This window comes from Aspergillus piperis, assembly GCF_003184755.1.
Source record: "Aspergillus piperis CBS 112811 unplaced genomic scaffold BO85scaffold_11, whole genome shotgun sequence".
In the NCBI taxonomy this organism is placed as follows: Eukaryota; Fungi; Ascomycota; class Eurotiomycetes; order Eurotiales; family Aspergillaceae; genus Aspergillus; species Aspergillus piperis.
The window spans coordinates 56,937-77,952 of NW_020291601.1; the positions used below are offsets into that span (position 1 = coordinate 56,937).

Consider the following 21,016-nt stretch of genomic DNA (forward strand, 5'->3'; position numbering starts at 1 on the left):
AAGTTCTTATTCTTAATTCTCTAGCTTTATAACCTGGTATATATAAATCTAATCTCTATTAATATTACTTAAATATAGTTTATAATATTCTTGTAATATATCCAGTATCTATCTCAGTAAATATACTAACTTATTAATCTATAATAGTTTTATTACTGCTAATACCTGTTTTATAATTTCTAAGATATTATTTTTCTTTAAGTTTCTTATAGTACCTGGTATACTAGACTTCTATAATATCTTTAATTTTTTTATAGATTACTTAGTCCTTACTTCAGTCTTATATTATATAACAGATTATACAGATCCAGATCTTATATCTGATTTTTAATAATATTATTTTAGATAATTATAATTTATAAATTAAAGACTCTTAGTCTTCCAATTAATTTATAAATTATAATTCTTGAACCATGGAATCTCTAATATAATATTATATTATTTTAATAATATTATATTAAAATCTATATATTTAAAGTAACTTATTACAGTTATAAATACAGTTTCTAACTTGATTATTAATATAAAAGTTCCCAGGTTCTTTCTATTTAGTCCTGTAATTAGTTCTGGTTTTTTTTTCTATTTTTTAAATATCTTTAGTTACTATATAAATCATAGATTTATAAAGTTTCTAGTCATACCAGAATCTACTAATACTTAAACTAATTATTCTAGTATAACTGTCTAAATCTTCAGATATTTCTTTAATTCAGTGGCTGCTAACTGTTAGTCTAGCTAATTAAGCTTTAGTAGCTTTAGATATTCTTATAGAAATCTTAAATTTTCTATTTTTATTATATAATATATTATATACTGATTGTCAAAGCACATTATCTAATATATTATATTATAATATGAATACTATCTATATCCTATATATAAATAACTAAAGTTAAAATATAGATAATAATTACTTCTGGCTTTTATTACTTCCAGTATCTTTAATCAATATTCTGTAATATATTTTTAATTATAATATAAGAAATACATATCTATATAATATATAATCTAAAAGAATTTATTATATTTTTATTATTCTTTATTTCTCTTAAAGTATTTATATAGATATCTTTTATAATTATATTAAGAATCTGGTCCAGCCACTCTTACTTTCCAGTTAACTTTAAATAGATAATAATAATAATCAGTATTATCTTATCTATATATTAGATAAAATTCTAAATAATAAGAATATCTCTATAGATGCAGTCCCTAATCTTTATTTTATATTTTTTAATATCTTAAATTCTAATACAGATAATACTATATAATCTTCTTAAATCCTGGATAAAATTATACCAGATTCTTTTTAAACTCTTTTATAATATAATCTAACTAGTAAGAGATATTATTTTTATTATCTTCTTGATTTTCCTTATCTTTATTCTATTATATTAAATATAGTTTACTAATTTTTGATAAAGATTTTTCCAGAATATTAAATATTTTATTAAGTCTCTTTTTACTAGGTCCAAGATCTTTTAGCTGAGTATTATATTCTTTATTTAAAGAATTAAATTTATTCTAAATTATATCAGAGTATTTATTTTCTAAAACTAGTTTATTATTATTATTAATCTCTACAGGCTAATCAAATGGTTTAAATAATCAGTAAATTTCTTATAGCTCTATTAATATTGTTAACTTATCTATATTAATCTATTATCTTAATTAATTCTAGTATATTCTACTTACTAGTACTAGCAATTATTCTTATTATATAATTTATAACTTTTTATTATTTAATAATTTAATTTCTGTCTGGACTTCTGTAATATTATAAACTTTTCTAGCCTAATCTTTATTAATAATTCTTAATTATTTCTAAGATTATTATTATTTCTATCTACAGTCCTTTAACTGATAGCTTGTCTTACTGTAATTAAAATATAAATAATCTTTTTTATATCTTTCAAGCTCCTTTTTAAAGATTCTGTTTAATTAAATCTGATACCGCATTATATCCAGCTCTATTAATTTTAATCTATAGAAATCCTTATATCTCAGACTTCTAGATTATATTAGTTACTTATTATTAGTCTTATAGTCCTGCTGGTTATTCTGTTAAAATATAGATTTACTAATTTATTAATCTTTTTTCTATTTTATATTAAAATTATACAACTTATTATTGATCTTGACTGCTGTCTTAATTATTTTTTATAATATTTCTAATTATTTTTACTAAATAAGTTTTTCTTAGATTTCCATTTTAAGCTTTTCTTTAAATTATAAGATATATATGTCATTATCCTAATCCAGGTAACTGATAATTTACTAGAATTTAGAAATATACTTAGATATTAATCTAGTTTACTTAAATTACTATAGCTTTTATTCAGTATTATATATAATATTAATATCTCTAAATATTTATTCAAGATATTCTTTAAATTTACTATAACTAGAAAAAATAGTTCTAGTATTATTATTCTAATCCTCTATTAACTTCTTCTAGTAATCACGGATATATAGTTTAAACTAACTAAATACTATTCCAGTTAGATAGGTAAATATAAAAAAAATCTTATTAATCTTATTCTAGAGTTTCTCTCAGTTAATATTAAGATATAAATCTAATTGGATTATAAAAGTCCTAAACTTTGATTAATTATTATTAAATAATTCTAGTAATTAAATCTTAATAGACTTAACCACCAAGCACTCCTTAAGCTGCTGGTTTTATTATTCTAAAATATTAATACTTTTTTATAACTAATTAACTATCTTTATTAACTTTTATATTATTAGTATATATACCTGTTATTATTATTCTTCTTTACTAATATTTAAGCCCTGCAGTGAGATGCGCGGCATACTAAAAATTATTAATATAATAAATAATTATAACTGATAATACTTATACTGATAGTGTTTAATATATTAAATCTTAAGATTATTTTTCTATTTCTATTAGCTTAGCTTTTACTGGCATATGTACTGTTAAACTGGATTAAGATAATATCAGACTAATAATTTATCTAAAGTACTGATTTTAAATAAGAGAAGAGAAATAAAACTAGATAATACTATATAGCTATCTATAAATAAGTATAGATAAGTATTATATTATTAAGCTTTTAAGGGTAGATTATTTAAAAATAATATAGATTAAATATAAAGAACAGAATTAACTAAATATATAAATAAGTATCCTTATATATTCTATTCTCTGTATACTAAGTAATATACCTTTCTATATATTATATACTATATATTATATACTTGTTCGTGTATTATCTTATATATTTATAATTATATAACACATGGCTGTTCCGGGTATTGTAAGAGTAATCCGGAATTCTCCTTGATAAGAGTTTCCATTTATTTAAGCACTGCCTTTATCAGCGCTTTCTGCCTAGCGAGTCTGCCTTACTAGCAGGTCAACTAGCAGGGGTCTGTAACATCCTGTTAGCTTAGCTTTCACTGGCATACGTACCGTCGAACTGGATCAAGGTGGTATCAGACTGATAGTTTATCTAAGGTACTGGTCTTGAATAAGAGAAGAGAAATAAGACTAGATAATACTATACAGCTATCTATAAGTAAGTATAGATAAGTATTATATTACTAAGCTTCCAAGAATAGATTACTTAAAGATAATATGGATTAAGCATGAAGAACAGAACTAACTAAATATATAAATAAATATTCTTATATATCTTATTTTTTATATACTAAGTAGTATATCTTCCTATATACTATATACTATATATTATATATTTATTTATATATTATTCTATATACCCATAATTATATAATGCATGGCTATTCTGGGTATTATAAGAATAATCCAGAATTTTCTTTAATAAGAGTTTCTGTTTATTTAAGTACTGCCTTTATTAATATTTTTTATTTAGTAAATCTATCTTACTAATAGATTAATTAATAAAAGTCTGTAACATCACTTCTCCTTCTTTAAGATTTCTTATTCTTAAGAAATATAAAGATATGTATTCCTTCTATAGATTTATCTAAATCTTTTAATTTCTTTTCTTTTCTTAGGATAGATCAATATGCTGAAATATAATAAGTATACTAATAATAAATATTTAATTAATAAGATTAAAAGCTCTAGTTATCCTATTAATATTCTATATAATTTTTATTTTACTTGAGATAAGATTTATATTATAAGTTTAATTACTTGAAGTAAAAAATGTTCAGCTTATATTTTATATAATTATAAATATAAGAAATAGTTTTATAATAATCAAGAATAAGATAAGTTTAAATAAAGTAAGTGAAAGATTACAGCTGACCTTAAGATAGTCTAAAAATAATTTATATAATATTTTAAAAAGATAAATCAGATAATGGAAAAAATCATTTATTTATAAAAATATTAACAGTTCTTAAAGAATTATGATGATTAAATATTAGATCATGACTTAAATATATTAAAACAATTAGATAAGAAGAATTCTTTAAATATTAAAAATCTCTAAGAGCTAGAGTATCTGGTTAATAAATATAATACTACTTAATTTATTATTATATTAAATAATCCTAGTCTGACTCAATTAGTTAGTTTTTTTTTTTTCTGGATAAATTTTAATCTGTCTATTAATAGTACTGTTCTATAAGCCAATAATAGTCTATTAGATTCTTAATAGGTTTTTATGTATTTTCTGAGATATCATAGTCTTTTTATTTTATTAAATAATGTAATTTATTACTAATTTTCTTGTAGTCCAGGATTCTCTTGATTTTGTATTCTTATTTAATATTATTATTAATTTCTATATTTTCTGTGATTTTAGTGTTCTTCGGTACGGGTTCTAATAATAAAATATAAAATACTAGATAAATTTTATCTATTAATTTTAATAATCTTAGCTTATAATTAACTGGTTCTTTTTTTTTTTAATAATAAATAATTCTAGTTTGTAATGGTTGAGCTTCTGGCTTAATTATTTTATCTTAATATTTTAATAAAATAAGAATATTTTCTTTTTTTTTTTTAGGTCAGGTTCCTTCCCGTACTAGTGATTATAGTAGATTTTATTTTATAGATTTATAAATTTAATATTTTAGGATAACTGGGTATGCATGTATCCTGTAAATATAATAATATTTTTAATTATATTAATAACTAGTTACTTTCCTAATAGTGTTTCCAGGAATCTTAGATAATAACTATAATTAATATAAAATAATGAGACTCTAATTATTAAGTAATTGGTATTATTATATAAGAATTATATTATAAGTAACAGATTTATCTAATTATCTTATTAATAGTTAATATAATATCTTAAATATTGCTTAATTATCTAGTTAATTCTTTCTGTTTATCTATTTATTTACAGGTGATAAGCTGTTATTATTCATTTTTTAATTTTTATAAAGTCTGTGAGTAATCTCTAAAACTTTAAGATAAATAACTTATCTTTATCTGATATAATATACTTTGGTATCCTGTGGTTTATAATAATATTTCTTAAAAATAATTTTATTATTTATATTACTGTCATTATCATTTTGCTTAATATAAGATAAATGTATTTAGTAAGATAGTTAATAATAACTGTAATAATATTATATCTTTTTAATCCAGGTAATAGACTAATGAAGTTAATTATTACTTATTTTTATAATTATTATAGTGTCTTCTATATTTATATTTATTTATAAGATTAATATCTTGCGGGCTTGTTTCTAATATATATTTTATATTATTTAATATAATTATATACTTTTTATCTGAGATTCAGAATGTAGTAGTTTTTAGTAATTAGTTCTATAGTTTTTTTAATTTTTAAGTATCTTTTAAATAGTTTATTATAATATATAACTATGATTTATATTTTCATACTAGTTAATACAAAGATTAGTCTGTGAAAATAGGCTAATTCTTTCTTATTAATAGTGATCTTTTCTAGTAAGCTCTTACTTATTTCTTGAAATATTTTATCTTCTTTAATAATATTAGTTAATTATTTAATTAGATTACTGCCAATCTCCAGTATTACTATAAGATTAGTTTTATTATAACTGATTAATCTATTTTTATTTTATTTTAAAATAACTAGTTTAATAATCTTTTCTTTTATTTCATAGTCTAATCTGTAATTTAGTGTATCTGTATATCTATTTTCTATTTCTTTATAATATATAATACAGAAATTATATTATAATAAGATTTTTATTTATCTTGCCTGCCTTCTGATCAATTTTTTAATTATTATAAAATAGATTAAGTTCTTATAGTCTGTTTTTATAATAATAATATATTTTATTTTTTTAAGATAGATCTTTTATTACTTAAATATTATTATTATAGCCAGTAACTTCTTGTTATAAATATTATAGTTAAGTTCTGTCTAAACCAACTTTCTTGAATAGAATATAATTAATCTAGATTTTTTATTATCTCCTGGCTGTATTATATATATATTAATAATATAATTTAATATATTAATTTTAATAGTTATTTTCTTTTCTAGATTATGCTGTACTAGTACTGGTAATATAATAAATTAATATTTAATATCTTTAAATATATATTACTGCAGTTCTTTCTATCTAAATTCTTATATTTTTTTTATAAATTTAAATAATAGTATCATATGGATGGTATATCTGTCTATAAATTATTAATAATAATTAGTTAATTTAATAAATTACTGAAGTTTTTTCAGGTTTTTAAATTAAGACTAGTCCTTAATAGCTTATATTTTAATTTATTTAATATAGATTTTTTCTATAGATATCCAATATTCTAGAAACTCTATTTTCTATATATAGAATTTATATTTCTTTAGTTTATATTATAAGTAGTATAGATATAGCTTATATAATATAAATCTTATATATCTTACATGTTTTTTCTCAGTTTTTGAGAAGATTAAGATATTATTTAAGTAAGTAATCATAAAATTATTAAGATATTCTCCCAGTATCTTGTTGATGTATTGCTGAAATAATATAAATATATTAATAAGCTTAAATAATATAACCAAATATTTAAAGTATTTATATTTTATTCTGAATATAATTTTCCATTCTTTATCTTTTATAATATATATATAATAATATATATTTATAATATTAAGCTTAGTGAATCATTTTACTTCTTATATTTTATTTTAGATTTCTGAGATTAAGAATAAAGAATATTAGTCCTTGATTATAATTATATTAAGTAGTTAGTAATCTATATATAGCTGTAGACTACTATTCTTTTTTAGTATAAAAAGAATATTATATTCTGTAGGTAACTTTAATAGTCTAATATTATTTTTAATTAATTAATTATTAATATATTTTTATAATACCTGTGATTCCTTTTCAGATATTAAGTAAATCTTTCAGTATACTGGTAATTTTCTTTTTTTAATAGAGATAATATAATCATATTTTTTATATTAAGATAATTTAAATTATTCCAGCTATTTAAACAGGTCCTTAAATCTTTTATACTATAGTAAAATATATAGGTTACTTCTGGTTATAACTAGGAGTTCTTATGAATTCTCTAATCTTATATTAATATACTTAAGTCTTTATTTATCTTAAGTTTCTTAACTTATATTATTAGACTTATATTCCTGTATACAAGTTTCTTATTATCTTATATTATTAGTCTTAAGTTCTTATTTTTAGTTCTTTAGTCTTATAGTCTAGTATATATAAGTCTAATCTCTGTTAATATTACTTAAATATAGCTTATAATATTCTTATAGTATATCTAATATTTATTTTAGTAAATATACTAGCTTATTAATCTGTAATAGTTTTATTACTGTTAATATTTATTTCATGATTTCTGAAGTATTATTTTTCTCTAAGTTTTCTATAATATCTGGTGTGCTAGGCTTCTGTAATATCTTTAATCTTTTTATAGATTATTTAGTTCTTACTTTAATCTTATATTATATAGCAGGCTATATAGATCCAGATCCTATATTTAATCTTTTATAATATTATTTTAGATAATTATAGTTCATGAATTAGAGACTCTTAATCTTTTAATTAATTTATGGATTATGATTCCTGAACCATAGAATTTCTAATATAATATTATATTATCCTAATAGTATTATATTAAAATTTATATATTTAAAGTAATCTATTACAGTTATAGATATAGTTCCTGACTTAATTATTAATATAAAAGTTTCTAGATTCTCTCTGTTCAGTTCTATAATTAGTTCTAGTTTTTTTTTCTATTTTCTGAGTATCTCTAGTTACTGCATGAATTATGGATTTATGAAATTTCTAGTTATATCAGAATCTACTAATACTTAAGCTGGTTATTCTAGTATAATTATCTAGATATTTAGATATTTCTCTGATTTAGTAGCTGCTAACTATTAATCTAACTAATTAAGTTTTAATAATTTTAAGTATTTTTATAAAAATCTTAAACTTTTTATTTTTATTATATAATATATTATATATTAATTATTGAAGTATATTATCCAGTATATTATATTATAATGTGAGTGCTGTCTGTACCTTATATATAAATAATTAAAATTAAGATATAGATAATGATTACTTCTAATTTCTATTACTTCCAGTATCTTTAATCAGTATTCTGTAATGTATTTCTGGTTATAGTATAAGAAGTATATATTTATATAATATATAATCTAAAAAAGTTTATTATATTTCTATTATTCTTTATTTTTCTTGAAGTATTTATACAAGTATCTTTTATAATTATATTAAGAATCTAGTCCAGCTACTCTTACTTTCTGGCTGACTTTAAATAAATAATAGTAATAATTAGTATTATCTTATCTATATATTAGATAAAACTCTAGATAATAAGAGCATTTCTATAAATATAGTTTCTAATCTTTATTCTATATTTTCTAATATCTTAAATTTTAATATAGATAATACTGCATAATCTTCTTAAATCCTGGATAAAATTATACTAGATTCTTCTTAAACTTTTTTATAATATAATCTAACCAGTAAAAAATATTATTTTTATTATTTTCTTGATTTTCCTTATCTTTATCCTGTTATATTAGACATGGTTTACTAATTTTTAATAAAGATTTTTCTAGGATATTAGATATTTTATTAAGTTTTTTCTTACTAGATCCAAGATCTTCTAGTTAAATATTATATTCTTTATCTAAAGAATTAAACTTATTTTAAATTATATCAGAGTATTTATTCTCTAGAGCTAGCTTATTATTATTATTAATCTCTATAAGCTAATTAAATAGTTTAGATAGTTAGTAAGTTTCTTATAACTCTATTAGTACTGTTAGCTTATTTATATTAATTTATTATCTTAACTAGTTTTAGTATACTCTATTTACTGGTATTAGTAATTATCTTTATTATATAGCTTATAGCTCCTTGTTACTTGATGATTTAATTTCTGTCTAGATTTCTATAATATTATAAGTTTCTTTAATCTAGTCTTTATTAGTAGTTCTCAGCTACTTCTGAGATTATTACTATTTCTGTTTATAGTTCTTTAACTGATGGTCTATCTTACTACAGTTAAAATATAAATAGTTCTTTTTATATTTTTTAAGCTTTTTTTTAGAGACTTTATTTAATTAAGTCTGATACTGTATTATATCCAGCTCTATTAATTTTAATTTATAAAGATTCTTATATTCCAGGCTTCTAGATTATATTAATTACTTATTATTAATCTTATAATCCTGCTGACTATTCTGTTAAAATATAGATTTATTAATTTATTAATTTTTTTTCTATTTTATATTAAAATTGTATAACTTATTATTAATCTTGACTATTATTTTAATTATTTTCTATAATATTTTTAATTATTTTTATTAAATGAGTTTTTCTTAAATTTCTATTTTAAGCTTTTTTTTAAATCATGAGATATATATATCATTATTCTAATTTAAGTAACTAATAATCTACTGGAATTTAAAGATATATTTAGATATTAATCTGGTTTACTTAAGTTACTATAGTTTTTATTCAGTATTATATACGGTGTTAATATCTCTAAATATTTATTTAAAATATTCTTTGAATTTGTTATAATTAGAAAAGATAATTCTAGTATTATTATTCTGATTCTCTGTTAACTTTTCCTGGTAATTATAGATATATGGTTTAAATTAACTGAATACTATTCTAGTTAGGTAGATAGATATGAAGAAGATCTTATTAATCTTATTTTAAAGTTTCTCTCAGTTAATATTGAGGTATAAGTTTAATTAGATTATAAAAGTCTTAAGCTTTGATTAATTATTATTAAATAGTTCTGGTAGTCAGACCTTGACAAACTTAACTATTAAGTATTTCTTAAACTACTAGTTTTATTATTTTAAGATACTGATATTTTCCTGTAACTAATTAATTATCTTTATTAATTTTTATATTATTAGTATATATACCTGTTACTGCTATTTTCCTCTACTGATATTTAAGTCCTGTAGTGAGATATGTAGTGTACTAGAAGTTATTAATATAATAAATAATTATAACTGATAATATTTATACTGATAGTATTTAATATATTAAATCCTAGGATTATTTTCCTGTTCTTATTAGTTTAGCTTTTACTAGTATATATACTATTAAACTGGATCAAGATAATATCAGACTAATAATTTATCTAAGATACTAATCTTAAATAAAAAAAGAAAAATAAAGCTAGATAATACTGCACAGTTATCTGTAAGTAAATATAGATAAGTATTATATTACTAAGCTTTTAAGAATAGATTACTTAAAGATAATATAGATTAAATATGAAGAATAGGATTAATTAAATAAATAAATAAGTATCTTTATATATTCTATCCTCTGTATACTAAGTAGTATACTTTTCTATATATTATATACCATATACCATATACCTATTCATGTACTATCCCATATACTTATAATCATGTAATACATGGCTGTTCTGGGCATTATAAGAACAATCCAGAATTCTCCTTGATAAGAGTTTCTGTTTATTTGAGCACTGCCTTTATCAGCGCTTTCTGCCTAGCGAGTCCGCCTTACTAGCAGGTCAACTAGCAGGGGTCTGTAACAATTCTATCACAATTCAATAATTTCTAAAGAATATCTATCTTAAAATAATATTATGTCAGCTTCCTGATTATTTATAAAGTCATGATTTTTAATGATAATTTATAATTTTATTCTTAGATAAATAATGATTGTTTTTAAATCAAATATAGATAATTATATTATATATTTAGTATATTTAATATATTCAATTTAAAAATATAAAATACAAAAGTTTATATTTGATAATAAGAAAATATCTAATATATATATAAAATATATATACCTTTGATCTATATTAAATAATCAGCCCCATACAAATTGCAGGAATCCTAAAAGAATCGCATATGCGATGCACCAACCCCAGTGGAATAGGCCCTCAATGACTGGGATACGTATTCCGTCTCGAGCACACGGTACCAGCCAGTATGTTCGCCACCATTACCCTCTGTTTACAATGACTACTGAGCAAGAAACCCTAGCTAACCTTTTCTGGGCGTGCTGGTCACCATTGCCTAGGAACTCATACTCATTAGACCCAAATCAACGAGACAAAGATAATTCAAATGGTTAATTGATCACTTTCCAAATCGGGCTGGGTCCCTCCATCACGAGGAACGGAACCAACCAACGAGTGCCCCGAGTCATGAGACAGTTGGCTGTCTCCGCACTCCGAATTCCTGAATACCACGGAATACCCTGATAATTCACAGAGGAGCATAAAGATCAACTCAGTCTCAACTTTTGGTGGTTGCCATCTGTTGCCACCTGTTGCTTGCCGGGCAATCCACTTGCTGGCATTCCGATCGCTCCATTGTTGCACTCTAGCCGCTCGCATTCTAGATTTTTCCTGACATTCCTGGTTCTTGTATACGGGGACTTCCATTGCGAACTTGCACGGCCGTCCTGGATCGGCGTATTGCCAAGACCGCCATGTCCCCGGTTCGGGCATCTCTCGAGTTTGATTGGTCCATGTGAACCAAGCCAGACCGTCGCCAAGACTAAAGCAGACTGGCCAAGAAGCTTTCGCGGGGCCTGGAAACCCTCCCCGTGCGTGTGTGGAGATTCTCTCCACGGGGAAGCGTAGCGTCTCGTACAATGCAGAGGTCAATTGACTTCGAACGTAACGCAACTGAATGATGCAAGAAATGGATGGTGTTTTTGTAACCGCGAAATGCACCGCATTATGGGGCTATGGAATGGATGCATTTAGTGGTGCATTTAGGTCCCAAGAGATCATTAAGTCGGTTTAGTGGTCAATACCTGCCATCTACTTGGCCCCAAATTGGTTTTGTGCCCGGAGCAGGCTCCACACAATTTCCCTGGTCGCTTTGCTCTGAAAAGCCAGGATGGTATCTAGGGGCAAGGTCCATTGGATGGGCCCTTACGCGATTGCAACACTCCCACGAAGACTACCCCACTGTGCCCTTTTGCGTTTTCTCTTTGGAAGGTTTGGAGTGTGTCATTCAACCCCACACGGACCGTCTTGGCGACCAGGCCGACTCTGCCCAGTTTGGGCTTAGATTGCGTTTCGGATGGTAGTTAACTCCCGTCATGTCCATAATTTGATTGCCGGCAGGCTAGCACAGCCGGCCCCCAAGTGCTTAGCACTGTTATCCCTCTGCACACACTGTTGCAGTCCTCAATATCTTATTATACATGGGAAGGATCTCTCCCTTCTTTGTTAGACAATCATGAATTCGATAACTCCTTAAGCGACGGCTATATTATTCAAATATTCCCCCAATGAAAAGGGAGCTGCGTCACCAGCCATCGCGGTAGATTTGTTCGCGTCCTCTGGCAGTATTCTCTATGGAAACGACACTGGGAACATGAGATTAGCTAATGAAGATGCGAAGCATTCAGAGTTGGCTCTGGAGGATGTTGAAAAGGCCTAATCAGCCAAACGGTCCCCACAATGGAGTTAGCAGCACCGATATCGAAGCACCAGCGAGTTTCTTCGGGGAAACTCAAACTCTCACCCCGCAAGTTGACCAACGGCAGCATGGGGCCAAATGAACTAGTAATTCTGGTGTTTTTGAAACTTCTTAAAGCCGTGTAAGTTCGTGTCTCAGATACAAGCACTACTGTAGAACGGCAAATTTTTCCTCTGGAAATTGAAGCCGGTAACGGCTAAGCAAGATGCTAAATCGCTAAAAAGGCTGCTGTATCTGATCAGTATATTCCCTTTTCTTAACAGGGTTTTTATTATTAAGGTTGGGTGGCGAAATCTTGATCTCGTCAAAAGCGCGAGTTGGGTTGGGTTTCGCCGCTTGACCCAGAACCCGCCAAGATAACTAGAATGGGGTGCAGCGCAGTCATTACAGCGAGCATACACGCCGGATACCCAGTCGCCAAAATTTTACCTACACCGCGAATCACATCGAGTTCCGGCCTCATCCGGCTTCACCGAATTGGACAGTGTAATGTCGATAATTCGCCCTACTTCTAGACTGGCTTCTGCCACTACCTTCAACAGCTGCCAGGGAATCATCCTGGACCGCGCATTTTTTAGACCTAACCCTGCCGGTATTTGCACACGGCCAACTTTAACTAGCTTATCCCGCGTCTGGTCCGCCGTAGACATTCGTACCATTCTCCGAGACCCAAATGAGATAAATCAAGTCACTCTTAATGTAGTTTGTCACGAATTGTTACTGCCTTTCTGACCGTGAATAAGCTCCATGCTATATCCTACACCGCACCACGTGGCAGCGGCCTGAGGTCGCTGCGAACGCGACTCTTCGGACAATTATATAAATTACCGTCTGTATTACTACGTCTGTCGTTTCGATTATATGTGCTCATGGGCCCCTGGCGGGTTAGTAGGTACCCGTCCGGCGTCCCGAAAAGCAATATGAGGAAGTCTACGCACCAACAACTTCCGGAGAAATATCGGTGCTTTACCCAGCTTCCTCACGCGGAGCAAGCCCGAAGAAGGGCCCAAACAAAGCGGGATTGAACACGGTTAGCCGAGAACTCAGTCTGGCTTTACAGAAGCCTAGCAAGTGGGGCCCCGAAGTAGGTACGAGAGAGATTACGACGCAGTTAGACCCTTCGCCACCTCTCCCCCCGGGGAAGTACCGTCGCTGCGAGATTAATCGCGCAAAGGGTGCCGAGACACCCCGTGGAGAAGGGTTGTCTGGTCCGGGGCAATGGGCTGCTGGCGATACAGGACGAATTACGTATTATTGCCTCGCGGACGTATTCACGCTCTCCGCAAGAATGAATTGGAGCTGCTGTGGAATGAACTAACGCGGGATTCTTTGCAACAACGTCATACTTGAGATCCCCTTTGCTAAGCTTAATCTTTGCTTTTCTCTAGGCCTAGCGATCTTCGAGAACCTTGGATATGGCCGAGAAACGCCCAGATGTTTTGACCCCATGGGGAGGCACACTTATATACAAAGTTATCGCTTAGTATTTCTCAAATACTTCGAGTAGTCTAACCATTACATATTGTGGCAGAGTACTTAGTGTGCTACCAGTTCCGACCGGGCAGTCTTCGGAGAAAATCACACGGGTCCCAGTCAACCCCGGTCCTGCTGAGCCGTCCGACTTGGCAATTGGGTGTGAGCCCGTAAACTTATGCCCATGCACGTTCCTTCCGAGCGGGGGGGCATGGAAGTTTCTTTGCTAAATGGACTCAGAGTATTGGGGGCGTCGCTCATTTACTACTCAATCAAGTTAGGCATTTTGGGCCTTGAGGGTTTCCGGGAGCTCCGTATTTCTTACGACCCTACTTCTGTTAGCTGTTCAAGGACCCTTGACGTCGAGCCTTCCACGCTCGCTGTGATTAAAAGAACCTTTTCTCCATGGCCTGGGTTGGATTTATAGTTGTTAGGCGCATTGCGTTTCTTATTCACATAACCCCATAATAATATAAACCTAATACACATTGATGCAACCGAGTTTTTTCCAGAAGAGAAAGGAAAGACTTCATTATCGGATACTCTGGGGACTTGTGGGGTCGAGGAAGTGGGGTCTGGGACATGGAGCCGGGGATTGGAGAGAGGTACAATGGTACGGAGTACAATAATCCGCAGACAAACTTCTCGGCGAAACAGGCAATATATAGAGGGGGCATTCGAGTTGCCTGACTTATTTTTCTTCCATCCTGACCACACATAATCCTTTTATCATCTAGATTCGACAGACTCGAAATGAGCGATAACTATGAGGAAAAGCCTGACGCCATTGGCAAAGAGTTCAGCGATGAACTCATGCCCGAGGAGCGTGAGCACGAGATCGAGGCACGCAATCTGCAAAGCAATCAGTATCTTGACAACGAACCACTGTATGACCGGATAGCGTTCGCACAGATACCAGTGCACATGAAGAGCCCTCGCATGCTAGTTATCACACTGGGCGTGTTTGCGGCGTTCAGCGGCATGCTGAGTGGGTTAGACCAGTCGGTGATCTCGGGCGCGCTGCCTGGTATCCGGAAGCATTTCATCGCGTCAGGCGAGTGGGCGAGCATGGACGACCCGAAACTGGCGACCGACATTTCACTGATTTCTTCACTGATGCCGCTGGGCGCAATGGCCGGCGCGCTCATCATGACGCCGCTGAACTTCTACTTTGGACGCCGAAACTCGATTATCATCTCGTGTTTGTGGTACACACTGGGCAGTGGACTGTGTGCAGGCTCCCGTAGTGTGGGTATGCTGTTTGCGGGCCGATTCATTCTGGGCATCGGTATCGGAATCGAAGGCGGCTGTGTCGGTATCTACATCTCCGAGTGTGTGCCGCCAGAGGTGCGTGGCAACCTGGTGTCGGTATACCAGCTGATGATCGCATTCGGTGAGATCATCGGATACGCCGCCGGCGGCGTTTTCTTTGACATCCCGTCAGGCAGCTGGCGCTGGATGCTGGGCTCGTCTCTCTTGTTTTCAACGATCCTCCTGGTTGGGATGGCCTTCCTGCCAGAATCACCGCGCTGGCTGGCATCCAAGGGCAAGTACGGGCGCGCGTGGCGGGTGTGGAAGTCGCTGCGCGACATGGCCGACCCAAAAAGCCTGGACGAGTACCTTGCGATGGAACTTTCAGTCAAACATGATGTCGACCAGTCCGCGAACGAGAAATGGCATCAGAGGTATCTGGAGGTGTGCAGGACGCCGCGCAACCGACGGGCGCTTGTATATGCCACGGCTATGATATTTTTCGGGCAGATGACGGGCATCAATGCGGTGATGTACAATATGTCAAACTTGATGGCCAAGATGAACTTTGATGACCGCGAGTCAGTGCTGATGTCGATGGTGGGCGGTGGCGCGTTGTTCCTGGGAACAATTCCTGCTGTGTTCACGATGGACAAGTTTGGGCGCCGGGTCTGGGCGCAAAACATCCTGATGTTCATCGTGGGTCTGGCGCTGGTGGGCGTCGGCTACCTATACACGAACAATGGTGTTGATTATTTCAATGAGCACAAGGCAACGGCCTTGGGGTTGTTTTTCTCCGGCCTGGTGCTGTACATGGCGTTCTTCGGGGCATATTCGTGCCTGACCTGGGTAGTGCCAGCAGAGAGCTTTGGTTTTAGCACCCGCAGCCAGGGCATGGCAATCTGCTCTGTATTCCTTTATCTGTGGTCATTCATTGTGACATACAACTTCGAAGGGATGCAGAAAGCGATGACCTACACCGGCCTGACAATCGGTTTCTTCGGCGGCTTGGCCGCGCTAGGCTTCTTTTACCAGCTGTTCTTTATGCCCGAGACCAAAGACAAAACATTGGAGGAGATCGACGAGTTGTTTCTAATGCCGACAAGTAAGCTGGTTGCGCTGAACACAAGCAATCTGCTTAAGCCCTTCCGGCGGCGATACCGGCCAGAGCAGGTCGACAACTACAACCCCTAAGTAGTTGTTCTTTTCACTTACCAGACCAACGTTCATGGTACCAATAAAGAGCGACAAGGTTACTCAAGTTGAATGTAATGAAATCATGAGGACTAATACATCGCTGCCATTGCATAACACATGTTGTTCCAATCAAAGAGGACGCAACAGCGTATAGCGAGATTCTGCATATCTGATAAACATGTTTACCACCTACTACCTTCCATGCGAAGCCTATCATCTGATCATGATTTGACTTCTGATTCTCTTTTTTTATAAACCTGATATAAGAAGTATCAACGCTCACAGTCTCAACAGCAAGTTTGGCCGGTCCCTGATAAAAGGCTCAACACTGTTTCTGTAGCCGCTCTTCACCCGCAGGCCTCTTGTGAAGCGGAACGCCTAGGTAAATAAAAAAAATTACTCATAGCATAGAAGTAATTTCTTGTCGGGGCTAATACGGCCCATTGGTATGGGTTAAATCAATAGGCAACTCCATCCATCCCGGCTCATCAAATGCGACGTGCGAATTATCGTCAAGTGTCTGTGTCCAGAGGTCCTCCAATTTCACCTAAAATAATTTCTCTGGACGCTTCAGCACAATTTGTGGCACGACCACTCTCACACTGGGAGTCTCTTGTTATAAGAAAAGGCCTCCAGAGCAAGGAGAAAAGGTGGTACATCAGAGTGGAGATTTGAACGATTGCAGATCCACAAGACCCACAACCCATTTTCTAGTAGGGAAATCTTCACAACGGGACAATGGTCAAATAATATCTGATAAGTTTCTAAGTAATATTAATCAATAAAGTTTTATATATAAAATATAATAATATAATTATTATTTCTTTAATTAATTATTATGTAGAGTTATAAGTATTTAAAAATAATAATATATATTTCTAAATTTAATTAACAAATATATCAGAAATTTAATTAAATTAATATATATAATACAAATTAAAATCAGATTAATATTATTTTCTATAGATACTAAGCTTAATTAAGTCTATTAAATATTATAATAATAAATATTACTCTATTTAGTGTTGGATTGGGTCAGGTTTAGGTCAAACTTTTTGACCTGACCTATGGGACCAGATCAGTTAATTAAAATCTATTTTAAATTTAATTTAATTTATATAATACTTATTTAAGTAATACTTATTAGAATAATAATTATTACTAGAATAATTTATTTTTATAATAATTCATAGATCTAATTAAGCTTAATGCCTATAGAAAATAATATTAATCTAATTTAAATTTCTATTATATATATTAATATGCTTAAATTTCTGTTATATATATTAATTAAGTTTAGAAATATATATTATTATTTTTAAATCCTTTAACTTTAAAGAATAATTAAATAAGAAAATAAAAAATATATTATTATATTTCTCATGCAAAGCTTTATTAAATAATATTATTTAGATATTTATCAGATATTATTTGACTGTTGTCCTGTTGTGATGATTTCCCTACTAGACTTGACGCATCCCTACCACATAATCCTCTATATGGGGTCGCATACACAGGTGGCTTTAGCCTGTTCTTGCGCCTGGTGCAAAAAGGAAGCAATGGTCTTAGACCCTAAAGGGAACCTAAAGAGCATAATTGTATCACTGCTCACAGTCCCAACGCTGCTAAATTGAGGAGGTATCTGTGGGTCTCGGGGAGCTCCCAGCATCCAGTAAAAGTATGAAATTTTGGAATTACAAAAGACCTTGGTAAGGTTTATGCGGATACGTTAAAGCAAGGATTCACGTCTTTGGGCAAGTGAACGGTATACAGCAATAGGCCAGAATTATATTGCGATAGGAACAGACATGGATCGTAGAGCACCCTCACTGAGACTTCGAACGAAGATCGTGTATCTCGGGATACTCTTCTGCCAGCCTTTTCAGCTCCGCCTCCTTCTCCTCCTTATTCTCAATTTGCTGAAGTTGCGCTAACTTCAATAACAGCGCCATTCGATGCTCATTTTCCGCGGACCCAGGTTGGTTTCGTTTAGGGGGTAGGCTGATTGTCTCATTATAAAGCTTGAGTGGCTAGTTTGGATCAGTCAATAGCCATTAAGGGTACAAGAAAATCAATGCTTACTGTGCTTCTCAGCTTGTGGAGAGACCGAAGTGAGTACTCAACTCCCGCAAACGAAACAACGTAGCCCTGGCTTTTCTGCATGCCATCAGTATCCAATAGTGGGATGGTAGAGCAACCTGCAAATACCTCGTTCTTGGGATATGTCCACCACCCCTCCCGCTTAAGCTTGTCAAAGGCCCCGGCGCCCGCACCCAGCTTCCCAATCCCCGTAGCGCCCAGGTCGAACGACACGTCAATTTCCTGATTCTTCCCGCTTGTCATCTTGATGGCGCACTCGTCCGTCACCCATGCTCCCATAACTGCCCACAGCCCTTGCGTCTCGATATCACTTCTTCTTTCAACAAGTGCCTTGGCGTTATCCTCCACCCAACCTTTAATCGGCCCCTTAAAGTCCCCTTGAAACCTATAGTTCCGCACCACAGACGACGTGATGAGCGCCGCACTGCCCGTCGTCGACGAGCTTGTTTTAACCTGGACGGACGCCTCAACGGGCGCAGCAGCTATAGCACCGCTGGCTTCAGTGGTGAGGCGGGAACTCCGGCCTGTCTCGGTCTCAGCGGATCCAGCCTGCCAATGGGTCTCACGGACGTCGCGCAGTTTCAAATCGTGGCTAAATGGCTTGAATCCGTCCTTTTCGGCCTGCCCTTTCTCGAGCAGGTTAGTGATTTCGTTCCATTCGCCTGTGCGGTCGAAGTAGCCGACTGAGCCTAGTCGCAGGGTAGAGAACCATTGGGGGATGAAGAGGAAGGTCCCGAAGGAGGTTTCTCGGCCCATGAGGTCGGCGTACTCTTTGCTTTGGCTGGACATGGTGGAGGATATCGCAAGAATTTATTGACTATGATTATAAGTGCGAAGAGAGATTCAATTTTTCTCAGTGACTGACCACCCGTAACGCACGACCGGGCGAGATCCGGCGACTTAAATCTTAGGGAGTCAGAGAGGGAAATCAATGAAGACCCAAAAACACCATCAGACATGGAAAGGATCAACATGATCTAAGCGTTAACAAACATTAGGAAAAGATCTTCTCTTGGATGGTGGGGAACTAAGTCACGGACGCATAGGACTCTTGTAGATCAGATGGTAAGAAAAATTCACTGGAGCTGTATTTTGAGAGGGCAGGAATTTAGCTTGACTATGTAACCTCAGATTACTGCATATTCTCTCCCGCAAGCGAAGGAAAGAAGTTTGTATTTGTCCTGTACCTGTATCTACAGTTGTTAATTTTGTTCAAGCGAGTAGATGATGAAAATAGGTTTGCTTCGAGAGATTGGTGGAGTTCACGAATCCAGATTCAGCTCGCCATCAGACTATCCAAGTGGGGTGAGTCCGGGATATCCTGCAAGTCGATGGTTATGGTAAGTGAGATAAACATGTGGAGTACTCCTTGACACTATGGTCTCCGATGTGATGACTGTGCATATCTGAGCAAGTGCCCTAAACCAATTAGATTGACTGCTCGTCCACATATCACCTGGAAAAACAAGAGCAATTCAGCTGATGATGTCACATTGCACCTAAACATCCTGCCTCCACTACCCACACCTGCAAAACACCACCTACTCCGGAGAACGAGGGGAAGTGCGTGGCAACGTGGGACTGGTGGAAAGGTGGAAAGCAGCAGACGATCTTGCCAGAGCAATCTTGCCAGATCACCAGATCGACCAAGCGATTCTATGGGATTCGATGTATCATTACAGTATTATTATAATAAGTCCTGGGATGTGGTGCAGCCATTACCACCACAGTTTTGCCCAATTAATCGAGCGGTGACCCCGAACAGGGTTAGCATATAACGGGTTTATTTTCCGGGAATCAAGTCTAAAGAGTGGGAGGTCAAACTGAATTCGAAAACGACTGTATCTCCTATGAATCACTGAGTAGACCTTGAGGGTTAGGCTCGGAAGGCCACAATGTCTCAGAGGAGAAACCATTGGAGAGCCATTGATGCATTAGCTCGGTTACCAGAAGAAGTCATGGTTGGGCTTAGCGAACCTGCTTTCTATAGACTGGTTAATTGCCACTGTGGAAGCCGTTCAAACAGTCATATTTGGTGCTATGTAACGAGAATTTCTAACGTGAGGAAGGAAAGGAAGAACCTC

General features: G+C 32.3%; 2 protein-coding genes across 2 annotated transcripts; one reads left to right on the top strand and one right to left on the bottom strand.

Moving 5' to 3' along the window:
* The first annotated feature begins 15,083 nt into the window (after positions 1–15,083).
* Positions 15,084–17,308, top strand: BO85DRAFT_450042 (fructose symporter). The gene has a single exon (XM_025660290.1). It carries the CDS (start codon positions 15,138–15,140, stop codon positions 16,827–16,829), a length of 1,692 nt encoding a protein of 563 aa, XP_025514547.1. The 5' UTR covers positions 15,084–15,137; the 3' UTR covers positions 16,830–17,308.
* Positions 17,309–18,658: 1,350 nt separating this feature from the next.
* BO85DRAFT_488806 (uncharacterized protein) lies at positions 18,659–19,721 on the bottom strand (the record flags this gene model as incomplete). Its single annotated transcript, XM_025663560.1, has 3 exons — positions 18,659–18,862; positions 18,915–18,989; positions 19,041–19,721. The coding sequence occupies 3 exons, from the start codon at positions 19,719–19,721 to the stop codon at positions 18,659–18,661; spliced, it is 960 nt and encodes a 319-aa protein (XP_025514548.1).
* Between the last annotated feature and the right edge of the window lie 1,295 nt (positions 19,722–21,016).